Raw genomic sequence first — 19,200 nt, 5'->3', positions numbered from 1 at the left:
GCATTGGAATTTATGAATTCCAGAAAGTGTTGAGTGAAGGAGTTGGTACATGAGTAGTTTTCCCAGTTAATGGTGGGGTAGTTGAAATCGCCCATTATTAGGGTGTTTGGTTGAACCCTAATATTTTCCAGTATATCAAGAAAAGAGGAGTGGGAATCCTGGGGCATGGTGGGGGATCTGTAGCAAGCTACAATTTGGATTGCAGTTTTGTCCAGAGTTAGCTGCACTTGGATAACCTCGGATGCATTATGCTGTGCAACTAGCCTGGAGGTGTGGATATCCTTAATGAATATGGACACACCTCCTCCTTTGGTGTTCTGTCCAGGTTAGATGGCCGAAAAGTGTGGTATGAGTTATAGCCTGCTAATGCAGGGGTGCTCTCTAGAGCCTTGAACCAGGTCTCAGTCACTGCACAGATATCAATGTTCTCCATTTTAAGGAGTGCCTCGAGGGAGTGCATTTTGAGATTTAGACTTCTAGCATTGAGTAGCATTACCCTCAGTATTTGCTTGCCTGCTCCTGTTACGGTGGTGAATTTGTCATTTGAACCTTGCCTAAAAAAGACACTATAGGTGCGGCAAGACCCTTAGCCAGTGTCCGGAATCCCAGGGGCAACAGGTGCAGGCCATCTGTGACAAAGCATCGTGGTCTGTCGACCATGTCATCCCAGACAGACAGATACTGGATCCCCTTAGAATGACACCAGAAACTTAGCCAATTGTTGAAGTCAATCATTTTTGTCCTTGTACTGCGGTATCATTCTGGGCGATGGCAGGATGCTACTCAGGACTAGGGTCATACATATGCAGGTCACACCAGTTAGGAGGATTCTCCTTTCCATAGTCCCTTTTCTGTAATGAAAGAATGGAGGAGGGGAGGGTCCACCTTTTCTTTTAGGGCAGATCCAAGAGGCAGACACCTCTAAGGAAATAAGGAAAGACCCTGAAGAGACTGCTGAAAAGCTTATTCAAGTGCTCCCTCTAGAGGCTATGGGAAGTCTCTAGAGTACACTGACTATCCGAAAGAGAAGTAGTCGAAGATCAACAGTTACAGTAATGGCAACATTAACAAACCTTTTTTTGCGAACCATACTACAATACCACATTAATAGCAGTCATGCTTTAGGCAAGAAAAGATTTCAGTCAACCAAGATCTGTAGTCTACATGTCCATTACTCTTTTGGCTATGAATGAGTTTATAAATTTGGATACATGTTCCTTGAGTACCAAGACTAGAGTGTTGTGAATAAGCAGCTGTCCTTATAACTGAAAGGATTTGAACTTCCATGAGTTGTAGGGATGGTTTCCTTCAGTATCCCCACCTCAACACAGCAGTAATGGAAAAGAGAGGCTTGGACTGGTTCATTACTGCTAAAGGATAAAGCAGTGGGGCACTAATGTGTTTCATTATGTGCCTCTGTACCAGACTCCTGTTGTGCCCACTTACAATGTTGAGAAAATCATTTACAAAGACAGAGCTTCTGTCTCAACTATAAATAGAGGCACTTGTGTCTTGTGGGCTAGTCAGGTTAGCAACCAACCAAATTAAAAGAAAGTAATAATGATCTCAAGTGGACCAATGAGAAGCTAGCCTACCGCAGTGATATTGCAAATAAAAGAGTAAACGGTACCCTCTGTATATTGTCCCTGTGGAATTTATTGGCACCATGAAAGAAATCCCAATCCCTCCGAGCTACACGCTCTAGGGACCTAAACCTAGTCACCACAATAAACAAGACACGCTGGAGGGATAGATTCCTGTCCCAGAGACTTCCCATACTCTGGAACAGGCTACCCATCTATATCAAGCAAAGTTCTTCATTAGCACTCCAAGAAAAATCTTGATAAGTGGATGGGAAATAGGAATTACACCCCGGGGATCACTTCTGTCTCTTCTCGACAGTGGCACAGGAAAATAACTTTCTTGGGTGGCGTAAGCCAGGGAACCTTGTTGGTTAGGCTTACGTAGGCCCTTGGGCCAATAGCCTAGTACCTACCTATGAACATCTACTTAACATTGATTTGCCCTTTATTCTACATGGCATAATTCTGTGGCTCAGAGGGCTGTTCATCTTATTAGGGAGTTTAATTACATTATTGTCTTGGTATATTTCACCAGTGAGCTACAACAGTGTTCAGTAATAGCAGCTTTTGTCTGATGGGGAGGTCAGAACTTCCTGTCAGAAATCACCTCTCATTTAAGCAGGCAGTGGTGACAATGGTAATGATGACAGCCCAAGTGAAGGTATAAATATGCATAGTGTTGCAATGCTGAAGTTATTATGTCGATTGTCAATCAACTTCTTACCATCTTTGACCTATTAGCAGCTAATGTTTGCATCTGTTTATCCTTCATTATGTTGTTTTTATGTGCATGAATTTACAGGATATAAACATCTTGAATCTCTTTTTAATACAAATATTGCAATTAGTTTCAATGCAAACGAATCAGACCTTATGAGTAATATGTATAGAGAAAACTAACCACTGTTTCATACTGCTATTTTTTTATCTTTTTTCAGACCAAATTGTGTAAATGTATTAGTAACAACAACACAGCTCATACCTGCTCTTGCAAAAGTCTTGTTGTATGGACTAGGAACTGTATTCCCAATTGAAAATATTTATAGCGCCACAAAAATAGGTAAGGCTTTGACTTGGTTAATCTGCTTATAGAGCAAGAACCTTTCTCATTCTGTCACAGTATTTGTTGACTGAGTTACAGGAAGTGTTGACTGAGTTACAGGAAGTGTTGCTATCTAAGATGCATGCAGTGCTGTACGCTGTTAAAAGAAGTGTCACTCCCGACATGATTTTCACTTGTAAAATAATTCTGAGAATGCCAGTAAATGGGACACTGTAGATGTATGTTGATGTTTTACACTTTGATGGCTCCTCTCAGATGACTAAAGATCTGATCCAAAAGAAATGCTAATTATACTTATTGCTTCATAAGTTTTTGTACTACTCTTAATTTCGACTTCTCACAATTCTAATGTTCTGATAGCCTGTGGTAATTATGATTACATTCAATACCATAATATTTATTAAATAAAAGAAAATCAGGGGATGCATTTGCGGAAAATGAGTAGAATTTTGAATGTTAGTCTGTGAGTGCACACACACAAATATGTAGCTATGATTACATTATCACTTATCAACACGCAGAAACATCAAAGCACATTATGATTTCTGCATGAAACTAAACTCATCATAAAAGGAAAAATGCTTTTTTTCATAGGTTCAAAGGTTCATAGGTAGGTACTAGGCTATCTGCCCGAGGGCATTTATAAGCCTAGCCAGAGTGTGTTGGCTTTCGCCGCCCCATTGATTAATTAACTGATCCTCTGTCAAGCAGATTCAATGAAGTGATCCCAGGGGTGTATTTTCTGTTACCCATCCACTCGTCAAGGTTTCTCTTGAAGAGTGTTAGTGAGGGGCTCTGCCTAATGCAGTTTGGAAGTTTGTTCCAAAGCATGGGGAGTCTGACAGGAATCTATCCCTCCAGCATGTTCTATTTATTGTTGTGGTGAGGTTTAGCTCACTAGAGCACGTGGCTCGCAGTGACTTGGATTTCTTTAGGTGGAGCATGTCCATCAATTCTGAGTTGGACATGGCTTTGTAAGTCAGGCAGAGATCACCTCTGAGTAAGTGATATGCCACTGAGTACAGCCTGAGTGTTTTCAGTCCGGCTGCATAGGACATATGTTTGAGGCCAGTAATCCTTTTGGTGAGGTACTTTCGTGGTCTCTCCAGCTGTTGGAAGTGTCCTGTGAGGTACATCCCAAATGGGGCATTGTACTCTATGATGGGTCTGATGAGTGACGAGTAGAGGGGCACTATAACCTCTATTTCTAGATGTGAACCCTTTAGTAATTAGATGGGCCACATAGAATGATTTCCTAACTACTTTGGCAAAATGATTGTCAAAGGAGAGATTACTATCTACCTCGGTCCCCAGATCTCTTATTACCTCTTCTGTATTAAAGGGGCTGGCAACTATGTGGTAATTTGTGGTTATTTTGTTTTTCCCAAACGGGATGACCATGCATTTTTTGGCATTTAGCTTGAGGCCATGACTTTGACACTGGGTTTCTGTCTCAGTAAGGCCCTTTAGGAGGAAGTCAGTGTCAGCCGGAGAGTCAATTATGGCTCCCAGTTTGCAGTCATCTGTGAACTTGGTTAGCCATAGTCCTCCTGTGTCTGTCTGTACTTCTGAGAAGTATATGCCGAAAGGTATGGGTCCCAGGACCGAACCTTGTGGGACACCACTTGTAACTGGTTTAGAGTCGGACCTGGAACCTGCTATTCTTACTGTGTGAGTTCTGTCTGTAAGCCAGTTGGCAACCCATCTCGTGATGCAGGGCTTTATGTTCAGGCTGGTGAGTTTTTCTGTAATACCAAAGTTGGGAATGGTGTCAAAAGCCTTGGCGAGGTCAAGGTAGGCTGTGTGAACAATCCTTTCCCTCATCTTTGGCCTTGGTGACTGCCTCAAAGAAGTCAACCAGGTTTAGTAGGCATGATCTGCCCTTAATAAAGCCGAACTGGGTCTGGTCAAGTGTTTGGAGGTTCCCAATGTCTTTATTAATGAGTTCCATGATGATGCACTCCATAGACTTGCAGTCCAAGCTAGTCAGGCTTATGGGGCAATAGTTACCAGGGTCAGTTGTGGCCCCTCCTTTATGGAGTGGAATAACTGTTGCTGTGCGCCATTTTATGGGCAATGTAGCCTGTGGAGAGGCTGAGGTTGAACAGCGTGTATAGGTAGGGGGTTAGTTCGTTCTGTAGTTTGTGCAAGACGCAGCCTGAGACACCATCTGGCCCCACTGACACTGTGCTTTTGGCTTTTGAAAGGGCTATTTTCACCTGTGCATCTGATTTCCGGGACACTACACTTTTCCGGTATTCTTGTGGGCCCTTTTGGGGGTGAAGTTTGCACTGAATCTATCTGCCAGGATGTTGGCAATATCAGTAAGTTCAGTATATTTTGTACTAGTTGAGTGCATATCTGCGAGTTGCCACTTAGATTCTTAACATAGCTAAAGAAGGCTTTGTGTTCATCTTTTGAATCCTTGGCTATTTTTCTTTCGAAGTTAGCCTTGGATGATTTTATGAGGGACCTTAGTTTCTTACTGATACTGATCAGGGATGTCTTTCCTTCTTGGGATTTGCTTTTTTTCTGAACTAGTTTCCTCCTTCTACTGTATAACCTGTTTATGGCGGGGGTCCACCAGACTGGTTTCCTTCTCTTAGAGGAGTGAGTCTTGGGTTTGCTAGGGATGGCATGATCCATGCATCCTTGTAGGTGCTCAGAGTGCATTTGTAAAGGTTTCTGCATCTTGGGCAGCATTATCCTTTAGTGTGGGGGCTGTGAAACTTACCGCCTCTGCTTAAGTAAGGTGAAGTTTGCTTTAGAAAAGTTTTTTACTGTGATTTCCTTAGTTGGGGGTTGTGGTGAGGTGTGGACATCCAGAGTGATTAGTTTATGGTCTGATCTAACCAGTGACAGGTTGACCTCCTGTGTGGAACACCTGTCACCCATATTTGTGATGACCAGGTCCAATATGTTTTCATCTCTGGTAGGGGAGTTTACCAGCTGATCCAGGGTGCTTGAGTTGATGAATTCCAGGAAGCGCTGGGCCTGGGAGTTTGTACTCTAGTAGTTTTCCCAGTTAATGGTAGGGTAACTGAAATTGCCCAATATCAGGGTGTCATATCATGATCTGGGAACTTAAATAAAAAAAAACTGCTACAGTACACATATATGTAGTTTGTACTGTTAGGGAAGGGTTTTCTGTTAAGGTAATTTGTAGGGATGGATTTAGGGGCAGCAGCAGGGTTATCGTTAGTCCACATGAGTGAGGATGGATGGGGGGCTTTCCTCCTTGCTCCAGCTTACTCATGGGTGCTAACCCTAACCCTGCTGTTGCCCCTAACCCCTACCTTACACATTACCTTATGAAAAACACTTTTACTAGTGGTACCACTACACAAGACATTCAGGCACACTTCCCGTACACATACAGAATACTGAAATTATTCCCTTACTCTGATTCTAATCTGCAAACACTCACACCAGTTTAGTTGACATTACCCTTTTTGGCAAGCTAAGCAACCATACATACATACATACATACATACATACATACTTACATACATGCACTATCAATGGACACAGTTAAAAGGACGTAATAAAAACATTATCAGGTAGATTGTTGGTAATTTTATTATGCTATATCCTTATGATACACCCACCAAGCTGATGTAATAATGATACACCCACCAAGCTGATGTAATAAATCTATGTATATCATTGCAAGAAGTACATATTTTTATTCATGTACAGTGTGGGCATATTATATACAAATTTAATGTCATCTATTGGACATCGTCCTCTCCCTAATCAGTCACCCACATTACTGTAACTTCTAATCTCAGCTCCAGTTAAGCAGATTAAAAAAATAATATCTGTACTAGTTGCATACAGAGGTAAAGCACTGACTGTGGCCCCAGAAACTCCAATTTGAACAGTGGCTTGGGCAGTCCATGGTGCAGATGAAAAGAATATTCATGCCTGTCCTGAATGAAAGGGATGCTGGTTCCCATCTTATTGGCACCACTATTGTAATGACATAGCCTTGGCTGGAGAGCAGAAGCTTGTGAAGATACAAGGAGCCAGAATAGGTAAGACAAGGCATGACCATCAGAACCCATGAAAGTCGCCCTTGTAGTGCATGTGGATGAGCATAGATGTACCGACACAGGCACATAGATGGTCCTTGTGGTGGCAGAAGTGGGAGAAGGTGAATAAGGGGTTAGACCATAAATAAAAATGGATGTCAGCAAGAGCACAAAGCACCCCCATGGCTGCCTGGATGACAGCCATCTCAGACAGAAAACTGCTTGACCAAGGGAAGGTTTAATGAACACATGAGCAAAAACAACATACAAAAAAATCAAAACTACACATATTGCATTCATTACAGATAAATACTAAAACTTCAAAATAAAATAACTAGCTCATCTGCACCTGCCCCTTATAATCCAACTCTATCAGTTTAACAAAAAAGTTAAACACCATCCTTCAGACAAGATGCTAAACTGAAACTGATGCCTCAACTGCCTGAGTTGGTAGTAGCTTAAGTGAATGCAAACATTCCACAGCACTTAGCAAAAAAGAGTATGGGTAGTTCCCCAGTTCCCAGGTCAAATTTCTCCCTAGTCAGTATGAATACCACCTCAGGTCTCCCCTGAAAAGAGGCTATTAGCCTAGTGGGACTGACTAAAAAAATAATAATAATAATTAAAAATAAATAATTAAATATATGTAAATAATTAAATACAGAGACTGCATACAATCAGTCAGAAAACTGCATCACTAGCAAAAGTGTCAACCACATTAGTCTAATAAAATCAAATACTTACCTTTCACAATAAAGATTAAAAAAATATATCAAAACCAAAGCTGGAAATCACCATAAAGCATTCTTAAAAACTTATGAAACTATACTTAGCCCAAGACAGTAAAATACCATAATTACTACATTCCTGTTGAAATGAGTAGAAAACTTAATTCAGACTAAAAAACAGTAAATACCAGTAAGCTGAGTTCTGTAGTATACAGTGTTGAAGCCCTGACTATAACACAGATGATCCGAGGTTAGTTAGCGTCTCAGGTGCTAGAGGAGCTAGTCAGTGGGGGGGTGCAGAGAGCGCGCAGGTTTCAGGGGAGGTTTATGCTTGCAGCCAGATGCTTCATGATAAAAACCACTGAGTACTTCCTAGCTGGCAAACAAGCTATCACTGAGGGGGATGTTGTATACCTAACAGTTCACTGAACATCACAATTACACGTCACAGACTTATGGCTTCCCTTTCCTTTCAACTAAAGATCTCTACCGTCAGACACACGTATGATGCCCCCTCCCCCTGACTCTCACCCAGTGAATGGGAGAGCAATGATCTCAGATATGGAGGACCGGAAGGATGCACTTTCCTTGGAGATGGAGGGACTTTCTTTCTCAAGGTTTATGGCATGATTTTAACAGCCCCTCCAAGAGAGGAATGAATAGTTCTGTGGGGCTATTGTGGACATCACCAGCAGAGAAGGACATAGGTCCTAAAAAGAGAAAATACAAAAAATGTAAAAAACAAATAAATGGCGTATGTAATAAGTAATTTGTTTGATATGTGACTGTAAAATTAGGGAACTTGATTTTGTGACCTGTGGCTTTGCCACTCATCATGAAAACTCATCCACTAATCTTATACTACAAAGTATTTCATATTTTGCACTCTACATTCCAAGATATTTCATAGTTCTCACCACTATGTGAACATGAAACAATTGTCAGCACTCTCCGTGTATTATCAAATATTCCTCAATCATCACAAGAAAGCTCTATTCATAGCAACACAGAAAAAATAAAGCATTACAAACTGCATACACAAATATTACACAGTCTATCACAACAGAAATAACTATTTCAACATACATGAAACAACTAAATAAAATGTTATAAAGCTTAGAGTAAAACATTCAGTACAAAGTAATAACAAAGAAAAGAAAACCATAGCTCATATCCATCACTGTGATCTATTAAAAAGACGTTAACGGCTTCCAGTGAAAGACAGAATAAATATGCAGTTTAGCACAATTACAATATTGCTCACCTCTCAAAACTCTGCTACCTATTAAAGAACAGTTGTATACACTGTGAAATTCACTTTCACATGCTGTTTCCTTAATTAGACCTCCATTAGGAAGGGAAATCAGCGGGAAGGCATTTAGTAAGTTAGCCTCAGCTACCTGAAATCATCTATCTACTGACATTAGAAAAAGAAATATGCTAAACAGCTTCAGAAACAAACTGAAACATCACTTGCTGAATTCTCACTCATGTACTTTGTTTGGATGGCCAGTTTAAGACTGCATTTATCACAATAAACCATTGTTGTTCTTTTGGCTTTTCCCGGTTAGGGGTCGCCACAGCGGAACTCTGTTCCACTAATGATTGACAGTAGATTTTTACAGTGCCAAGGTGCCAGCTCGACACCCAACCTTCAACGAAATGAAAATAAATCCTCCCACTGCTGAGGTAAAACTGCCGAACAAAACAGCAAAAACAGCAAACAACAACAACAGAGGCTAATGCTATAAACCAAGTGGCTGTGAAAATAGAGCTGGAAACGCTGTCCACAAAAACACCTTAAATTTCCATTTAAAACAAATTTAATATCTTCAAGATGAAAAAGAAAATAAAAGTCCCTTATTGTTCACAAACGATAAGCTCTTTCGAGAGAGTCTTCATCAGATCGCAATAGAAAGTGGGACACTCATTTTATTTATAAAATGTTTTTTCTAATTGCTCAGCCAATGCGGGCTCATGCTTTTTAATTTTGTCCAATCAATTGTCTTACATTTCCATCCTATTTTAAATCAGTAGGACCAATGAAGGTCCTCTGTGGTTGCCACACCTCCAAATTCTTTACGAGTGCTTTCATTGTCTAAAATAAAAGTTGCATGCATTTGATTTGATGAAAGGTTTCAGCAAATGAAGGCCCAACGTTTCCAGTTGTAACCAACCACGATGGGTCCCTGATAGAATTATGTTTACACTTTTCAGCCAAAACATTGCTTTTCTTTTCCTATTAGTATATTTTTGAAGTAAAAGCCGTATGCAGTTTCAATGATTAGCAACTCGCATTATTAGAAAGATTAAACATATAAGTTTCGTATGGTGTGCATCCTTTGATGTTTGCTGCGCAAAAAAAAATATTGTAATTTTATTTATTGAGATATTTGATACTGATAGAAAAATGTCCTAGAAAAAAACAATCATGACTTCATAACTTATGTAAATAAGCTAAATGCTTCGACGAATCAAAGTCTTTGCTCTGCTGTTGCAAGGATTTGGAAATCCAATAATATTGGAGAGCTTAGTAACTTTTGGTTGGAAATTCCATCTTGACATCTACCAATCCCAGTTTGCTTGGCCTAATGTATACACCTCTAAAAGAATTAAAGTCACTGTTCAACCTACGCAATGTTTCTCATTCTCAGATCAATATAAAATCAATGTACCTTAGTTGACAGCTCACTTTCTTAAAAACATTAAGCACATAAAATTCATATAATGTGCATCCTTTGGTGTTTACACATTTTATTAATCTACTTGTTGATGCATTCTGTATTAACAAAAGGATATCCTATAGCAAGACGTTTGTGGCTTTGTAGCTTATGCAAATGAGCTGAGTGTTTAAACAAATCAAATTCTTTGTTCTGTTGTTGCAAGGAGTTAAAAGTCCAATAATATTCAAGAACTTTAAAACTTCTATAGGATATTCCATCCTGGTATCTACCTATCCCAGATTGTTTTAGCTTTATGCATACAATTCTAAAGAGTTTTTGTGGCATACACCAATGCATTTATTCAGTTGCTAACATCTTCTTCACATTTGTAAATGCAAATCAGAAACAAATTAGGCAAATTTCAAATCCATCGACACACTCATCATAAGAGACCCCACCAAGGATGTATTAATGATCTCAATTAATTTTGGTCCTATGGTTGGATGAAGTCATGTACTGGAACTAATAAAACACTTCTGATTTATGATAGTCTTTCATTGTTTGATTCCACTGAAGCTATCTTCAATAGAAGGCTATGCCAATACATATATTCCTATTTATCCCAAACGTAATGAAAGGTGACAATGATGACGTTCCAATACACTTGTATGTTAATGTGTGGTGTATTGCCTCAATAAGATAAGTAAATATAGAGCGGATGTCAGTATTTTCAGTCACTGAATATAGAGTCTTATTTCTTCACATGCCATCTGATTCAAAATTTCCATAGATAGCATAAGGATCCTACTGTTGATATACAATGTAATCAGCCTATGGTAGGTTTCCTTTACAAAAATCTGATCTATCTCGATCTTCATTCGCAACATCTGTATTTGTCTGTGAAGATTGTAACGTCTTCCATATCTTACTGATACTGATTCATAGCGTCAATTTTCATCCAGATAGTCTGTCAAGATAAATGACAATTATCAGATTCAAAAGGTTATAAAACAATTCTGGCCGATCCTGACACAAGATCCACAGTTGAAAGATATAGTGGGAGATAGACCATATTTTTGTTTCAAGAATAAAAAGAACTTAAAAAGATTGCTGTGCACCACCAATGGGAACAGTAAAAACCAGATAATAGGCCGTAAAGGCACTTTTAGGTGTGGACATTGTATTGCTTGTCCTCTGATAGATAATAGCAATCATTTTGAACATCCAAGAACTAAAAGAAGTTATATCTTCAATGTAAAAGCTACTTGTACAACAACTAATGTGATTTATCTGGCTACATGTAAGTCCTGTTCATCTTTCTATGTGGGGAAAACTAACCAGATGTTTAAAATTCGCATACAAAGACATCAAAGTGACATAGCAAACAAAGATACTCACAATGCATTAGCCCTACATATTGATATGCTCAGGGGTCATTCTTTTTTATTTAAAGTCATTGAAATTATATACACCGGCCCAAGGAAAGGTGACATTGAAAACCTAACAGAATTAAGGGAAATAAAATGGATCATTAATTTACGAGCCGATCAACCACCAGGCTTAAACAGTGTCAAACCCTTGAAACCTGTTCTGAAGATGAGAAGACCAACCATAAGTTAATATAATAAATCCCTGAATACAGGGTACTTATGGTGTAGATTAAAATAGTTGAAGTATATATGTATAAAATTCTCAATTTTTATCTTGACAGCCTATCTGGATGAAAATCGACGCTATGAATCAGTATCAGTAAGATATTGAAGACATTACAATCTTCACGGACAAATACAGATGTTGTGAATGAAGATCGAGATAGATCAGATTTTTGTAAAGGAAACCTACCATAGGCTGATTACATTATATATCAACAGTAGGATCCTTATACTATCTATGGAAAGTTTGAATCAGATGGCATGTGAAGAAATAAGACCTCTATCTTCAGTGACTGAAAATACTGACATCCGCTCTATATTTACTTATCTTATTGAGGCAATACACCACACATTAACATACAAGTGTATTGGAACGTCATCATTGTCACCTTTCATTATGTTTGGGTTAAATAGGCATATATGTATTGGCATAGCCTTCTGTTGAAGACAGCTTCAGTGGAATCAAACAATGAAAGACTATCATAAATCAGAACAGTGTTTTATTAGTTCCAGTACACGACTTCATCCAACCATAGGACCAAAATTAATCGAGATCATTAATACATCCTTGGTGGGGTCTCTTATGATGAGTGTGTCGATGGATTTGAAATTTGCCTAATTTGTTTCTGATTTGCATTTACAAATGTGAAGAAGATGTTAGCAACTGAATAAATGCATTGGTATATGCCACAAAAACTCTTTAGAATTGTATGCGTAAAGCTAAAACAATCTGGGATATGTAGATACCAGGATGGAATATCCTATAGAAGTTTTAGAGTTCTTGAATATTATTGGACTTTTAACTCCTTGCAACAACAGTACAAAGAATTTGATTTGTTTAAACACTCAGCTCATTTGCATAAGCTACGAAGCCACGAACGTCTTGCTATAGGATATCCTTTTGTTAATACTGAATGCATCAACAAGTAGATTCATAAAAATGTGTAAACACCAAAGGATGCACATTATATGAATTTTATATGCTTAATTTTTTTAAGAAAGTGAGCTGTCAACTAAAGTTAAATTGATTTTATATTGATCTGGGAATGAGAAACATTGCGTAGGTTGAACAGTGACTTTAATTCTTTTAGAGGTGAATACATTAGGCCAAGCAAACTGGGATTGGTAGATGTTAAGATGAATTTCCAACCAAAAGTTACTAAGCTCTCGAATATTATTGGATTTCCAAATCCTTACAACAGCAGAGCAAAGACTTTGATTCGTCAAAGCATTTAGCTTATTTACATAAGTTATGAGGTCATGATTGTTTTTTTCTAGGACATTTTTCCATCAGTAGCAAATATTTCAATAAATAGAATTACAAGATTTTTTTTTTGTGCAGCAAACATCAAAGGATGCACACCATACAAAACTTATGTGTTTAATCTTTCTAATAATGCGGCACAGTGGTGCAGTGGTTAATGTTGTCGCCTCACAGCAAGAGGTTCTCCGGTTCAATTCTCGGCTGGGGTGCCTTCTGTGTGGAGTTTGCATGTTCTCCCTGCGTTCGCGTGGGTTTCCTCCAGGTACTCCGGTTTCCTCCCACATTCTAAAGACATGCATCTGGAGCATTTCTCCCCGGGCCTCCACTGAAAACAGGCTCTGTGGAACCTAGTCGGACTTTCCCGGTCAACAAATGTAAAATAAAAAAAAATAAATAATGTGAGTTGCTAATAATTGAAATTGCATATGGCTTTTACTTCAAAAATATACCAATAGGAAAAGAAAAGCAATGTATTGGCTGAAAAGTGTAAACATAATTCTATCAGGGACCCATCATGGTTGGTTACAACTGGAAACGTTGGGCCTTCATTTGCTGAAACCTTTCATCAAATCAAATGCATGCAACTTTTATTTTAGACAATGAAAGCACTCGTAAAGAATTTGGAGGTGTGGCAACCACAGAGGACCTTCATTGGTCCTATTGATTTAAAATAGGATGGAAATGTAAGACAATTGATTGGACAAAATTAAAAAGCACGTGCCCGTATTGGCTGAGCAATTAGAAAAAAATTTTTTATAAATAAAATGAGTGTCCCACGTTCTATTACGATCTGATGAAGACCCTCTCGAAAGCGCTTATCGTTTGTGAACAATAAGGGACTTTTATTTTCTTTTTATTTTTAATCTTGAAGATATTAAATTTGTTTTAAATGGAAATTTAAGGTGTTTTTGTGGACAGCGTTTCCAGCTCTATTTTCACAGCCACTTGGTTTACAGCATTAGCCTGAGTGATACCTCTGTCGTTGTTGTTTGCAACCTTCAACGAAGGCACGCCCATTCACACATGTCTTTCGAATGCCACTCGACTGCGGGGAGGGCATGCAGACTCCACACAGAAGGCGCTCCAGCCGAGAATCGAACGGGAGAACCTTTTGCTGTGAGGCGACAACGCTATTGCTGCACCATCGCGGCATCTATCACAGTAAACCATTCCTACAACTTATTATTTTAAGATATTGTTCTTATTTGGATATGTGTAGATACATTGTATATATGGTTTTCTTTATTCAATAGACTGTTTTCTCTAATTTATATCAATACTCTTTCATTTTTTTTCATTCTCTTTATTTACCTTCTACTGCTATCAGTTGCTTATATTTATATCTGTTGTTTATCCAGTTTGCAGTATGTTCAACAACTTCCATATGTTATTTCTGTAAATTTAAATACCATGTTAATGAATACTACATATGATGTATTAGTTTTTATATTGCATTTCTTTAAAGAGCCTAGTTCAGGATTGAAAAAAGTCAATCTGACCAGTACACCTACCTTGTCAACAAAGTGAAATAAATAAAGGAACACAAGTAGCCAATCGGGGAAAAATGCATTACCATAAAATAGATCTGAATCTAAAAATCTACACTAAATAAGTTCAAATTAACTAAACAAAATAAACTATAAAATTAACATACTTAAACATAACCCTCTGCATACTTCTAAAATACTAAAATAAATACCTGATAATATTTAAAAAAATTTAAACTTTTCTCACAACTACAAATGGTTAAGTAGCCAAGGGGCAGCCTAAAAGTACACAACCTATGTAATGCTGTACTCAGAAGACTACTTGTGCATTTACTGCATCCTACTGAAATGATTAGGAAACTGTAATTTACATATGCAAAGAATTCTGGGAAAAATGGATAATTCTAATATGTGGGGTCTGCTTGGGTGGTAAGTTACAGAAAATGAATAAATAGAATATGAGGATATCTGCTTGGGTGACACTTGGGGAACACTGTAATCACACAGAAGGTGTGTGTGTGTGTGTGTGTGTGTGTGTGTGTGTGTGTGTGTGTGTGTCTCATCACTCAGGGATGATGGAGAGTGATTAGCACAGGACAGTAAAGAAAAGGACAATTTTATGCTGAAAGGTATAAAGGAAAATGAAGACTATTGACAGCAATTTCTGAGAGCAAATGCCTTTCTAAAAAAAAAAAAAAAAAGAATTATTTAAAAATACCCATCAGCAAAACAATTGCTGTTATCTTGAAATACAGAAATAATCCTCCAAAACTAAATACCAGAAATGAAAAAGCTGGTTGAATCCTACGTGTGTTAATCCAGGAATGTGTATTTTTGTTCATTTTTTTCCATTTTTTAATGGTGGGATAGGAAATTTCCCCATAGATATGCTTTTGTGCATTCCCAGAGTTAGAGTATATAGATAGAGATGTGGGGGCGTGAGAGGTGCAGTGGGGCTTTTCCTGTTCAATATAGCCAAATTTGACTGTTTATTTTTTAACAGATCACAATCTAATGAAAGGTTTTTAAGTAATATGTCATGCATTCATAAAACTAATACCTAATTTTATAACAGTCATCATGGTACTAACCCTATTTTTGTAATCTCCCCAGTCACTAACTAGTAACTGCTCACTGGCTTCTCCTTTCCTTCCGATTCTGTTTCTGCCGTTAAAGTTCTCCCTTGTCTTCCACTTCTCTGTTTTTTACTGGAGAGCACTGAGACTCCTGATTTATTCACGCCATTCACCGCTGGCATGCTATCGTTTGTGTCATAACTTTCAAAGCTTATGCTAACATGAAATGTGGAATGTTTGCTTTTGCTGGTTACTCACAGTGGCACCTTACACTTCCCTCAGCTGATGCATTTCATGTACAGCATGCTTATGTTTTACATATAACATGCATTATTTATGCCTTTGTGTGTTTGGGAACTCAAGTGGTGGAATGCCATATGTCATGTTGGATACAAAAGAGTAAAGTAGGCGTCATGCACTATCAAAACTACAATCAGAAGTATAAGGTCCATGTTACTGTGTGAAGATGTGATTTATGCATGTATGCAAACATTACATTCATTTAAAAACAACAATCATTGGTGATACATACCGTTAGTATTCTGGCAGTGCAGTCAATGTTTTTCCAGACCTGTTGCCCAAAGTATTTAATATCAGTCTTGCAGCTTTCCAGCCTGGCCCCACCACCTTGCAGTCATGAAGTCCATGTCTCTATAGACCCATTCATTGTCATCCAAACCTTCCGTAAACCAGGACACCAGGAGAGAGGGAAGAGACCCAGGACTGTGGCCATTATTCATTGTAGATTAAATTTTTGTAAGCTTCTTATATCCACCCCAATGAGCAGAAAGTGTTGTACAGTGTCCAATGCACCAGACCCTGTAAGAGTTCATGCTTCTGTATAAATTTGATTTCAGCTAGCATACATGTGCACTCCTTGGTGAAACTGGGCTTCACAGAGTTCCTTGTTCCAAGTTCTGCGATCCTAGGCCTTCCTCAAGGAGAGTTCTTCTGACAGACCTCCAACAGGACATTCCCCTAAGATGAGCATGGTGGCCGCCACATTGCTGAACTAACCATTCCCAATTGTGTTGTTCAATTTGTTCTAGCAATTTATTACATATTTATGAATTGGAAGAAATGTGAGTATTACATGTATATGATAGGTGTGAAGGCAGGAGTAATGTCAGGCTAAAATGCATCCCTATGAAATGTGCTTATGCCAGTCTGAATAAAGCAGAGTATTTTTTCTCTGCTTTTTTCTTTTGTTTCTGGCATATTAAAATCCACATTGTATGTCCACCTGGTAAACACTTTTCTTTGTGCACTTGTTACAGGACAAAGAGAGGTGATCGCTCCCAAGACAGGATAACACCTTCTACTATAACAGATAAGGATAAAACAGTATTGGAATATAATGACTATTGGAATGTTTTTAAGACCCAGCTGGGATTCAGTTCAAGAAGGAACAGATGTAGAGTTGTTTTGACAAATTCTGACTATGGTGTTGGGTGTGGGGCTAGCTGGCTTATGAACTGTCTCTGTGGCAATGGTGAAGTCAGAAGACTGGAACTGGCAAAGGATGTTTGCCATATAGTCATGTGTTACTGGAGTGTTAGTGTTAAGAAAAGTAGTTTCTGACTTGCTTGTGGAATTATTCTATATGTGGGATGTATGGTTAGCTATGTCAGTGACAGTGTTTTTTGTACCAGTTAGTTAAGAAACGTAGATATCTGGAGTAAGTTTGTTTTCTGTAAACATTTCATGCATTTTACAGCATTTTCTTTTAATTTTCCTTGGGTGCCAAACGTATATTTTGCACTATTCTCTTTATTATGTACAAAAAATAATTTATTTCCCTTTAAGCTTTTGGGACTGGTACTTATTTATTGCAAGTGCTTTTTGCAATGTTGCTTAGCTGAGAAGAGGTAACGGTTATTTACAATGAGGAATAGTAAACTGTAGGGCACAGACCTGTGGAAACTGCTTCAGCTGACTACCAGTGAAAGAGATATTAATTGGCAAGGTGAGAGCAGACTGTTAGCCATGACTTTACACAGGGCAGTAGCAGCACTAATGGGACCAGGAAGAAAGCTGTGGTGTGTGCGTGTGTGCGTGTGTGTGTGTGTGTGTGTGTGTGTGTGCGTGTGTCTGTGTGCGTGTGTCTGTGTGCGTGTGTCTGTGTGCGTGTGTCTGTGTGTGTGTGTGTGTGTGTGTGTGTGTGTGTGTGTGTGTGTGTGTGTGTGTGTGTGTGTGTGTGTGTGTGTGTGTGCGTGTGTGTGTGTGTGTGTGTGTGTGTGTGTGTGTGTGTGTGTGTGTGTGTCTGTGTGTGTGTGTGTGTGTGTGTGTGTGTCTGTGTGTGTGTGTGTGTGTGTGTGTGTGTGTCTGTGTGTGTGTGTGTCTGTGTGTGTGTCTGTCTGTGTGTGTGTGTCTGTCTGTGTGTGTCTGTGTGTGCGCGCGTGTGTGCATGAAAATACTACTTTGTGTGAAAAGCACTTATCTTGAATAGAGGGTTGCTGGGAAACATTGGTTCACAGAAAGAGCTGTGTGTCTTTGTAAGTGAACAGTGTTTGAGTGTGGAGGTTGGAGACACATACCCAGAACAGCAATGCATATTCCTTCTATCCTCTAGAAGCCCAGATTGTAATTTGTGGATTAATCATTGAAACAAACTGGGTTACAACATCTTCTTCATAACAGGAAAATATGGAATCTAAAGTATAACTGAACATACCTTAGTCCAGCAGTGGAGGTTATGTTTAAGGGTAGTAAAGGAACGTATAGAGGTAAAGAAGATCACAGAATTTTGATAGATTTGTGAGGGAACAGTAAGTTAAATATGTTTCCCATGTTCGTTAATATTTGCTTTCACTTCACTTACTTATTTCATGTCAATATGTAATGAATTTCTAATGGTACCTGAAGCATTTCCACATGTTCATCTGTAAATAGGCATAAACTGCCTAGTATGTGCCCTCTACTTAACAAAAAATAAATAAGAAAACAGCTGAGATGGGAGAAGAACCTGAGACAGAATGACAGCAGTGTCCTTTTATTGGCACTGTTCAGGTCAAACTTAGAATGCTGTATGCCCTTCTGAAGGCCAGGATATAGCACAGTCCCTCACATATACAAGACTGTACCTAAATATTTGACAAAACATTTAAAGCTTCACTCACATATCTTGCACAATCCTCATGCTGCACAAGGGTACTGTTTCACCCATATGCATTACACAGCCTTTGTTTCTTGCCTGGATATGGCACTTGTATGTGAAGCAAATCATTTAATTTGGGCCAGGACAGGATAAGGTTCACATGCTTGTCAGAACATCTAGGGCTTTACCCACATTGAAGACACTGCCCCTGACTCACAGCATCTAGGGCTATAACCAAACTGAAGGCACAATCCCAGGCTCACAGCATCTAGGGCTGTATCCTCACTGAAGGCGCAATCCCTGACTTGCATATATTCATGTGTTTGAAAATAGTAAGGTGATTAACGTGCGTCAGGTCTTCCCCATTTGTGCAGATGCTCCCCTTCCTCCCTATTCTTACATGCCCTTTGAAATGCACCCACTGATTATCATAGGACAGACTCTAAATACTAATAATATAGGTCACATAACTATAAATGAATCAGAATACACATATAACAGAAACACAGTTATATACAATTATAACACAAATGGTATGAAAATAAAAAAGCAC

At 38.7% G+C, this 19,200-nt stretch overlaps 1 protein-coding gene across 2 annotated transcripts in view; it reads left to right on the top strand.

The window, feature by feature from the left end:
* EYA2 (EYA transcriptional coactivator and phosphatase 2) overlaps positions 1 to 19,200 on the top strand; it is a 970,866-nt gene that overhangs the window by 873,488 nt on the left and 78,178 nt on the right. For both annotated transcript variants that reach the window (XM_044089920.1, XM_044089919.1), the window contains exon 15: positions 2,522 to 2,643. In XM_044089920.1, coding sequence (XP_043945855.1) covers positions 2,522 to 2,643 — 122 coding nt within the window. The remainder of the gene's footprint in view (positions 1 to 2,521; positions 2,644 to 19,200) is intronic.

Source organism: Protopterus annectens, chromosome 12.part0 (genome assembly GCF_019279795.1).
Source record: "Protopterus annectens isolate FY-2018-M chromosome 12.part0, PAN1.0, whole genome shotgun sequence".
NCBI classification, from domain to species: domain Eukaryota; kingdom Metazoa; phylum Chordata; order Ceratodontiformes; family Protopteridae; genus Protopterus; species Protopterus annectens.
This window is presented reverse-complemented; position numbering and strand designations above follow the sequence as displayed.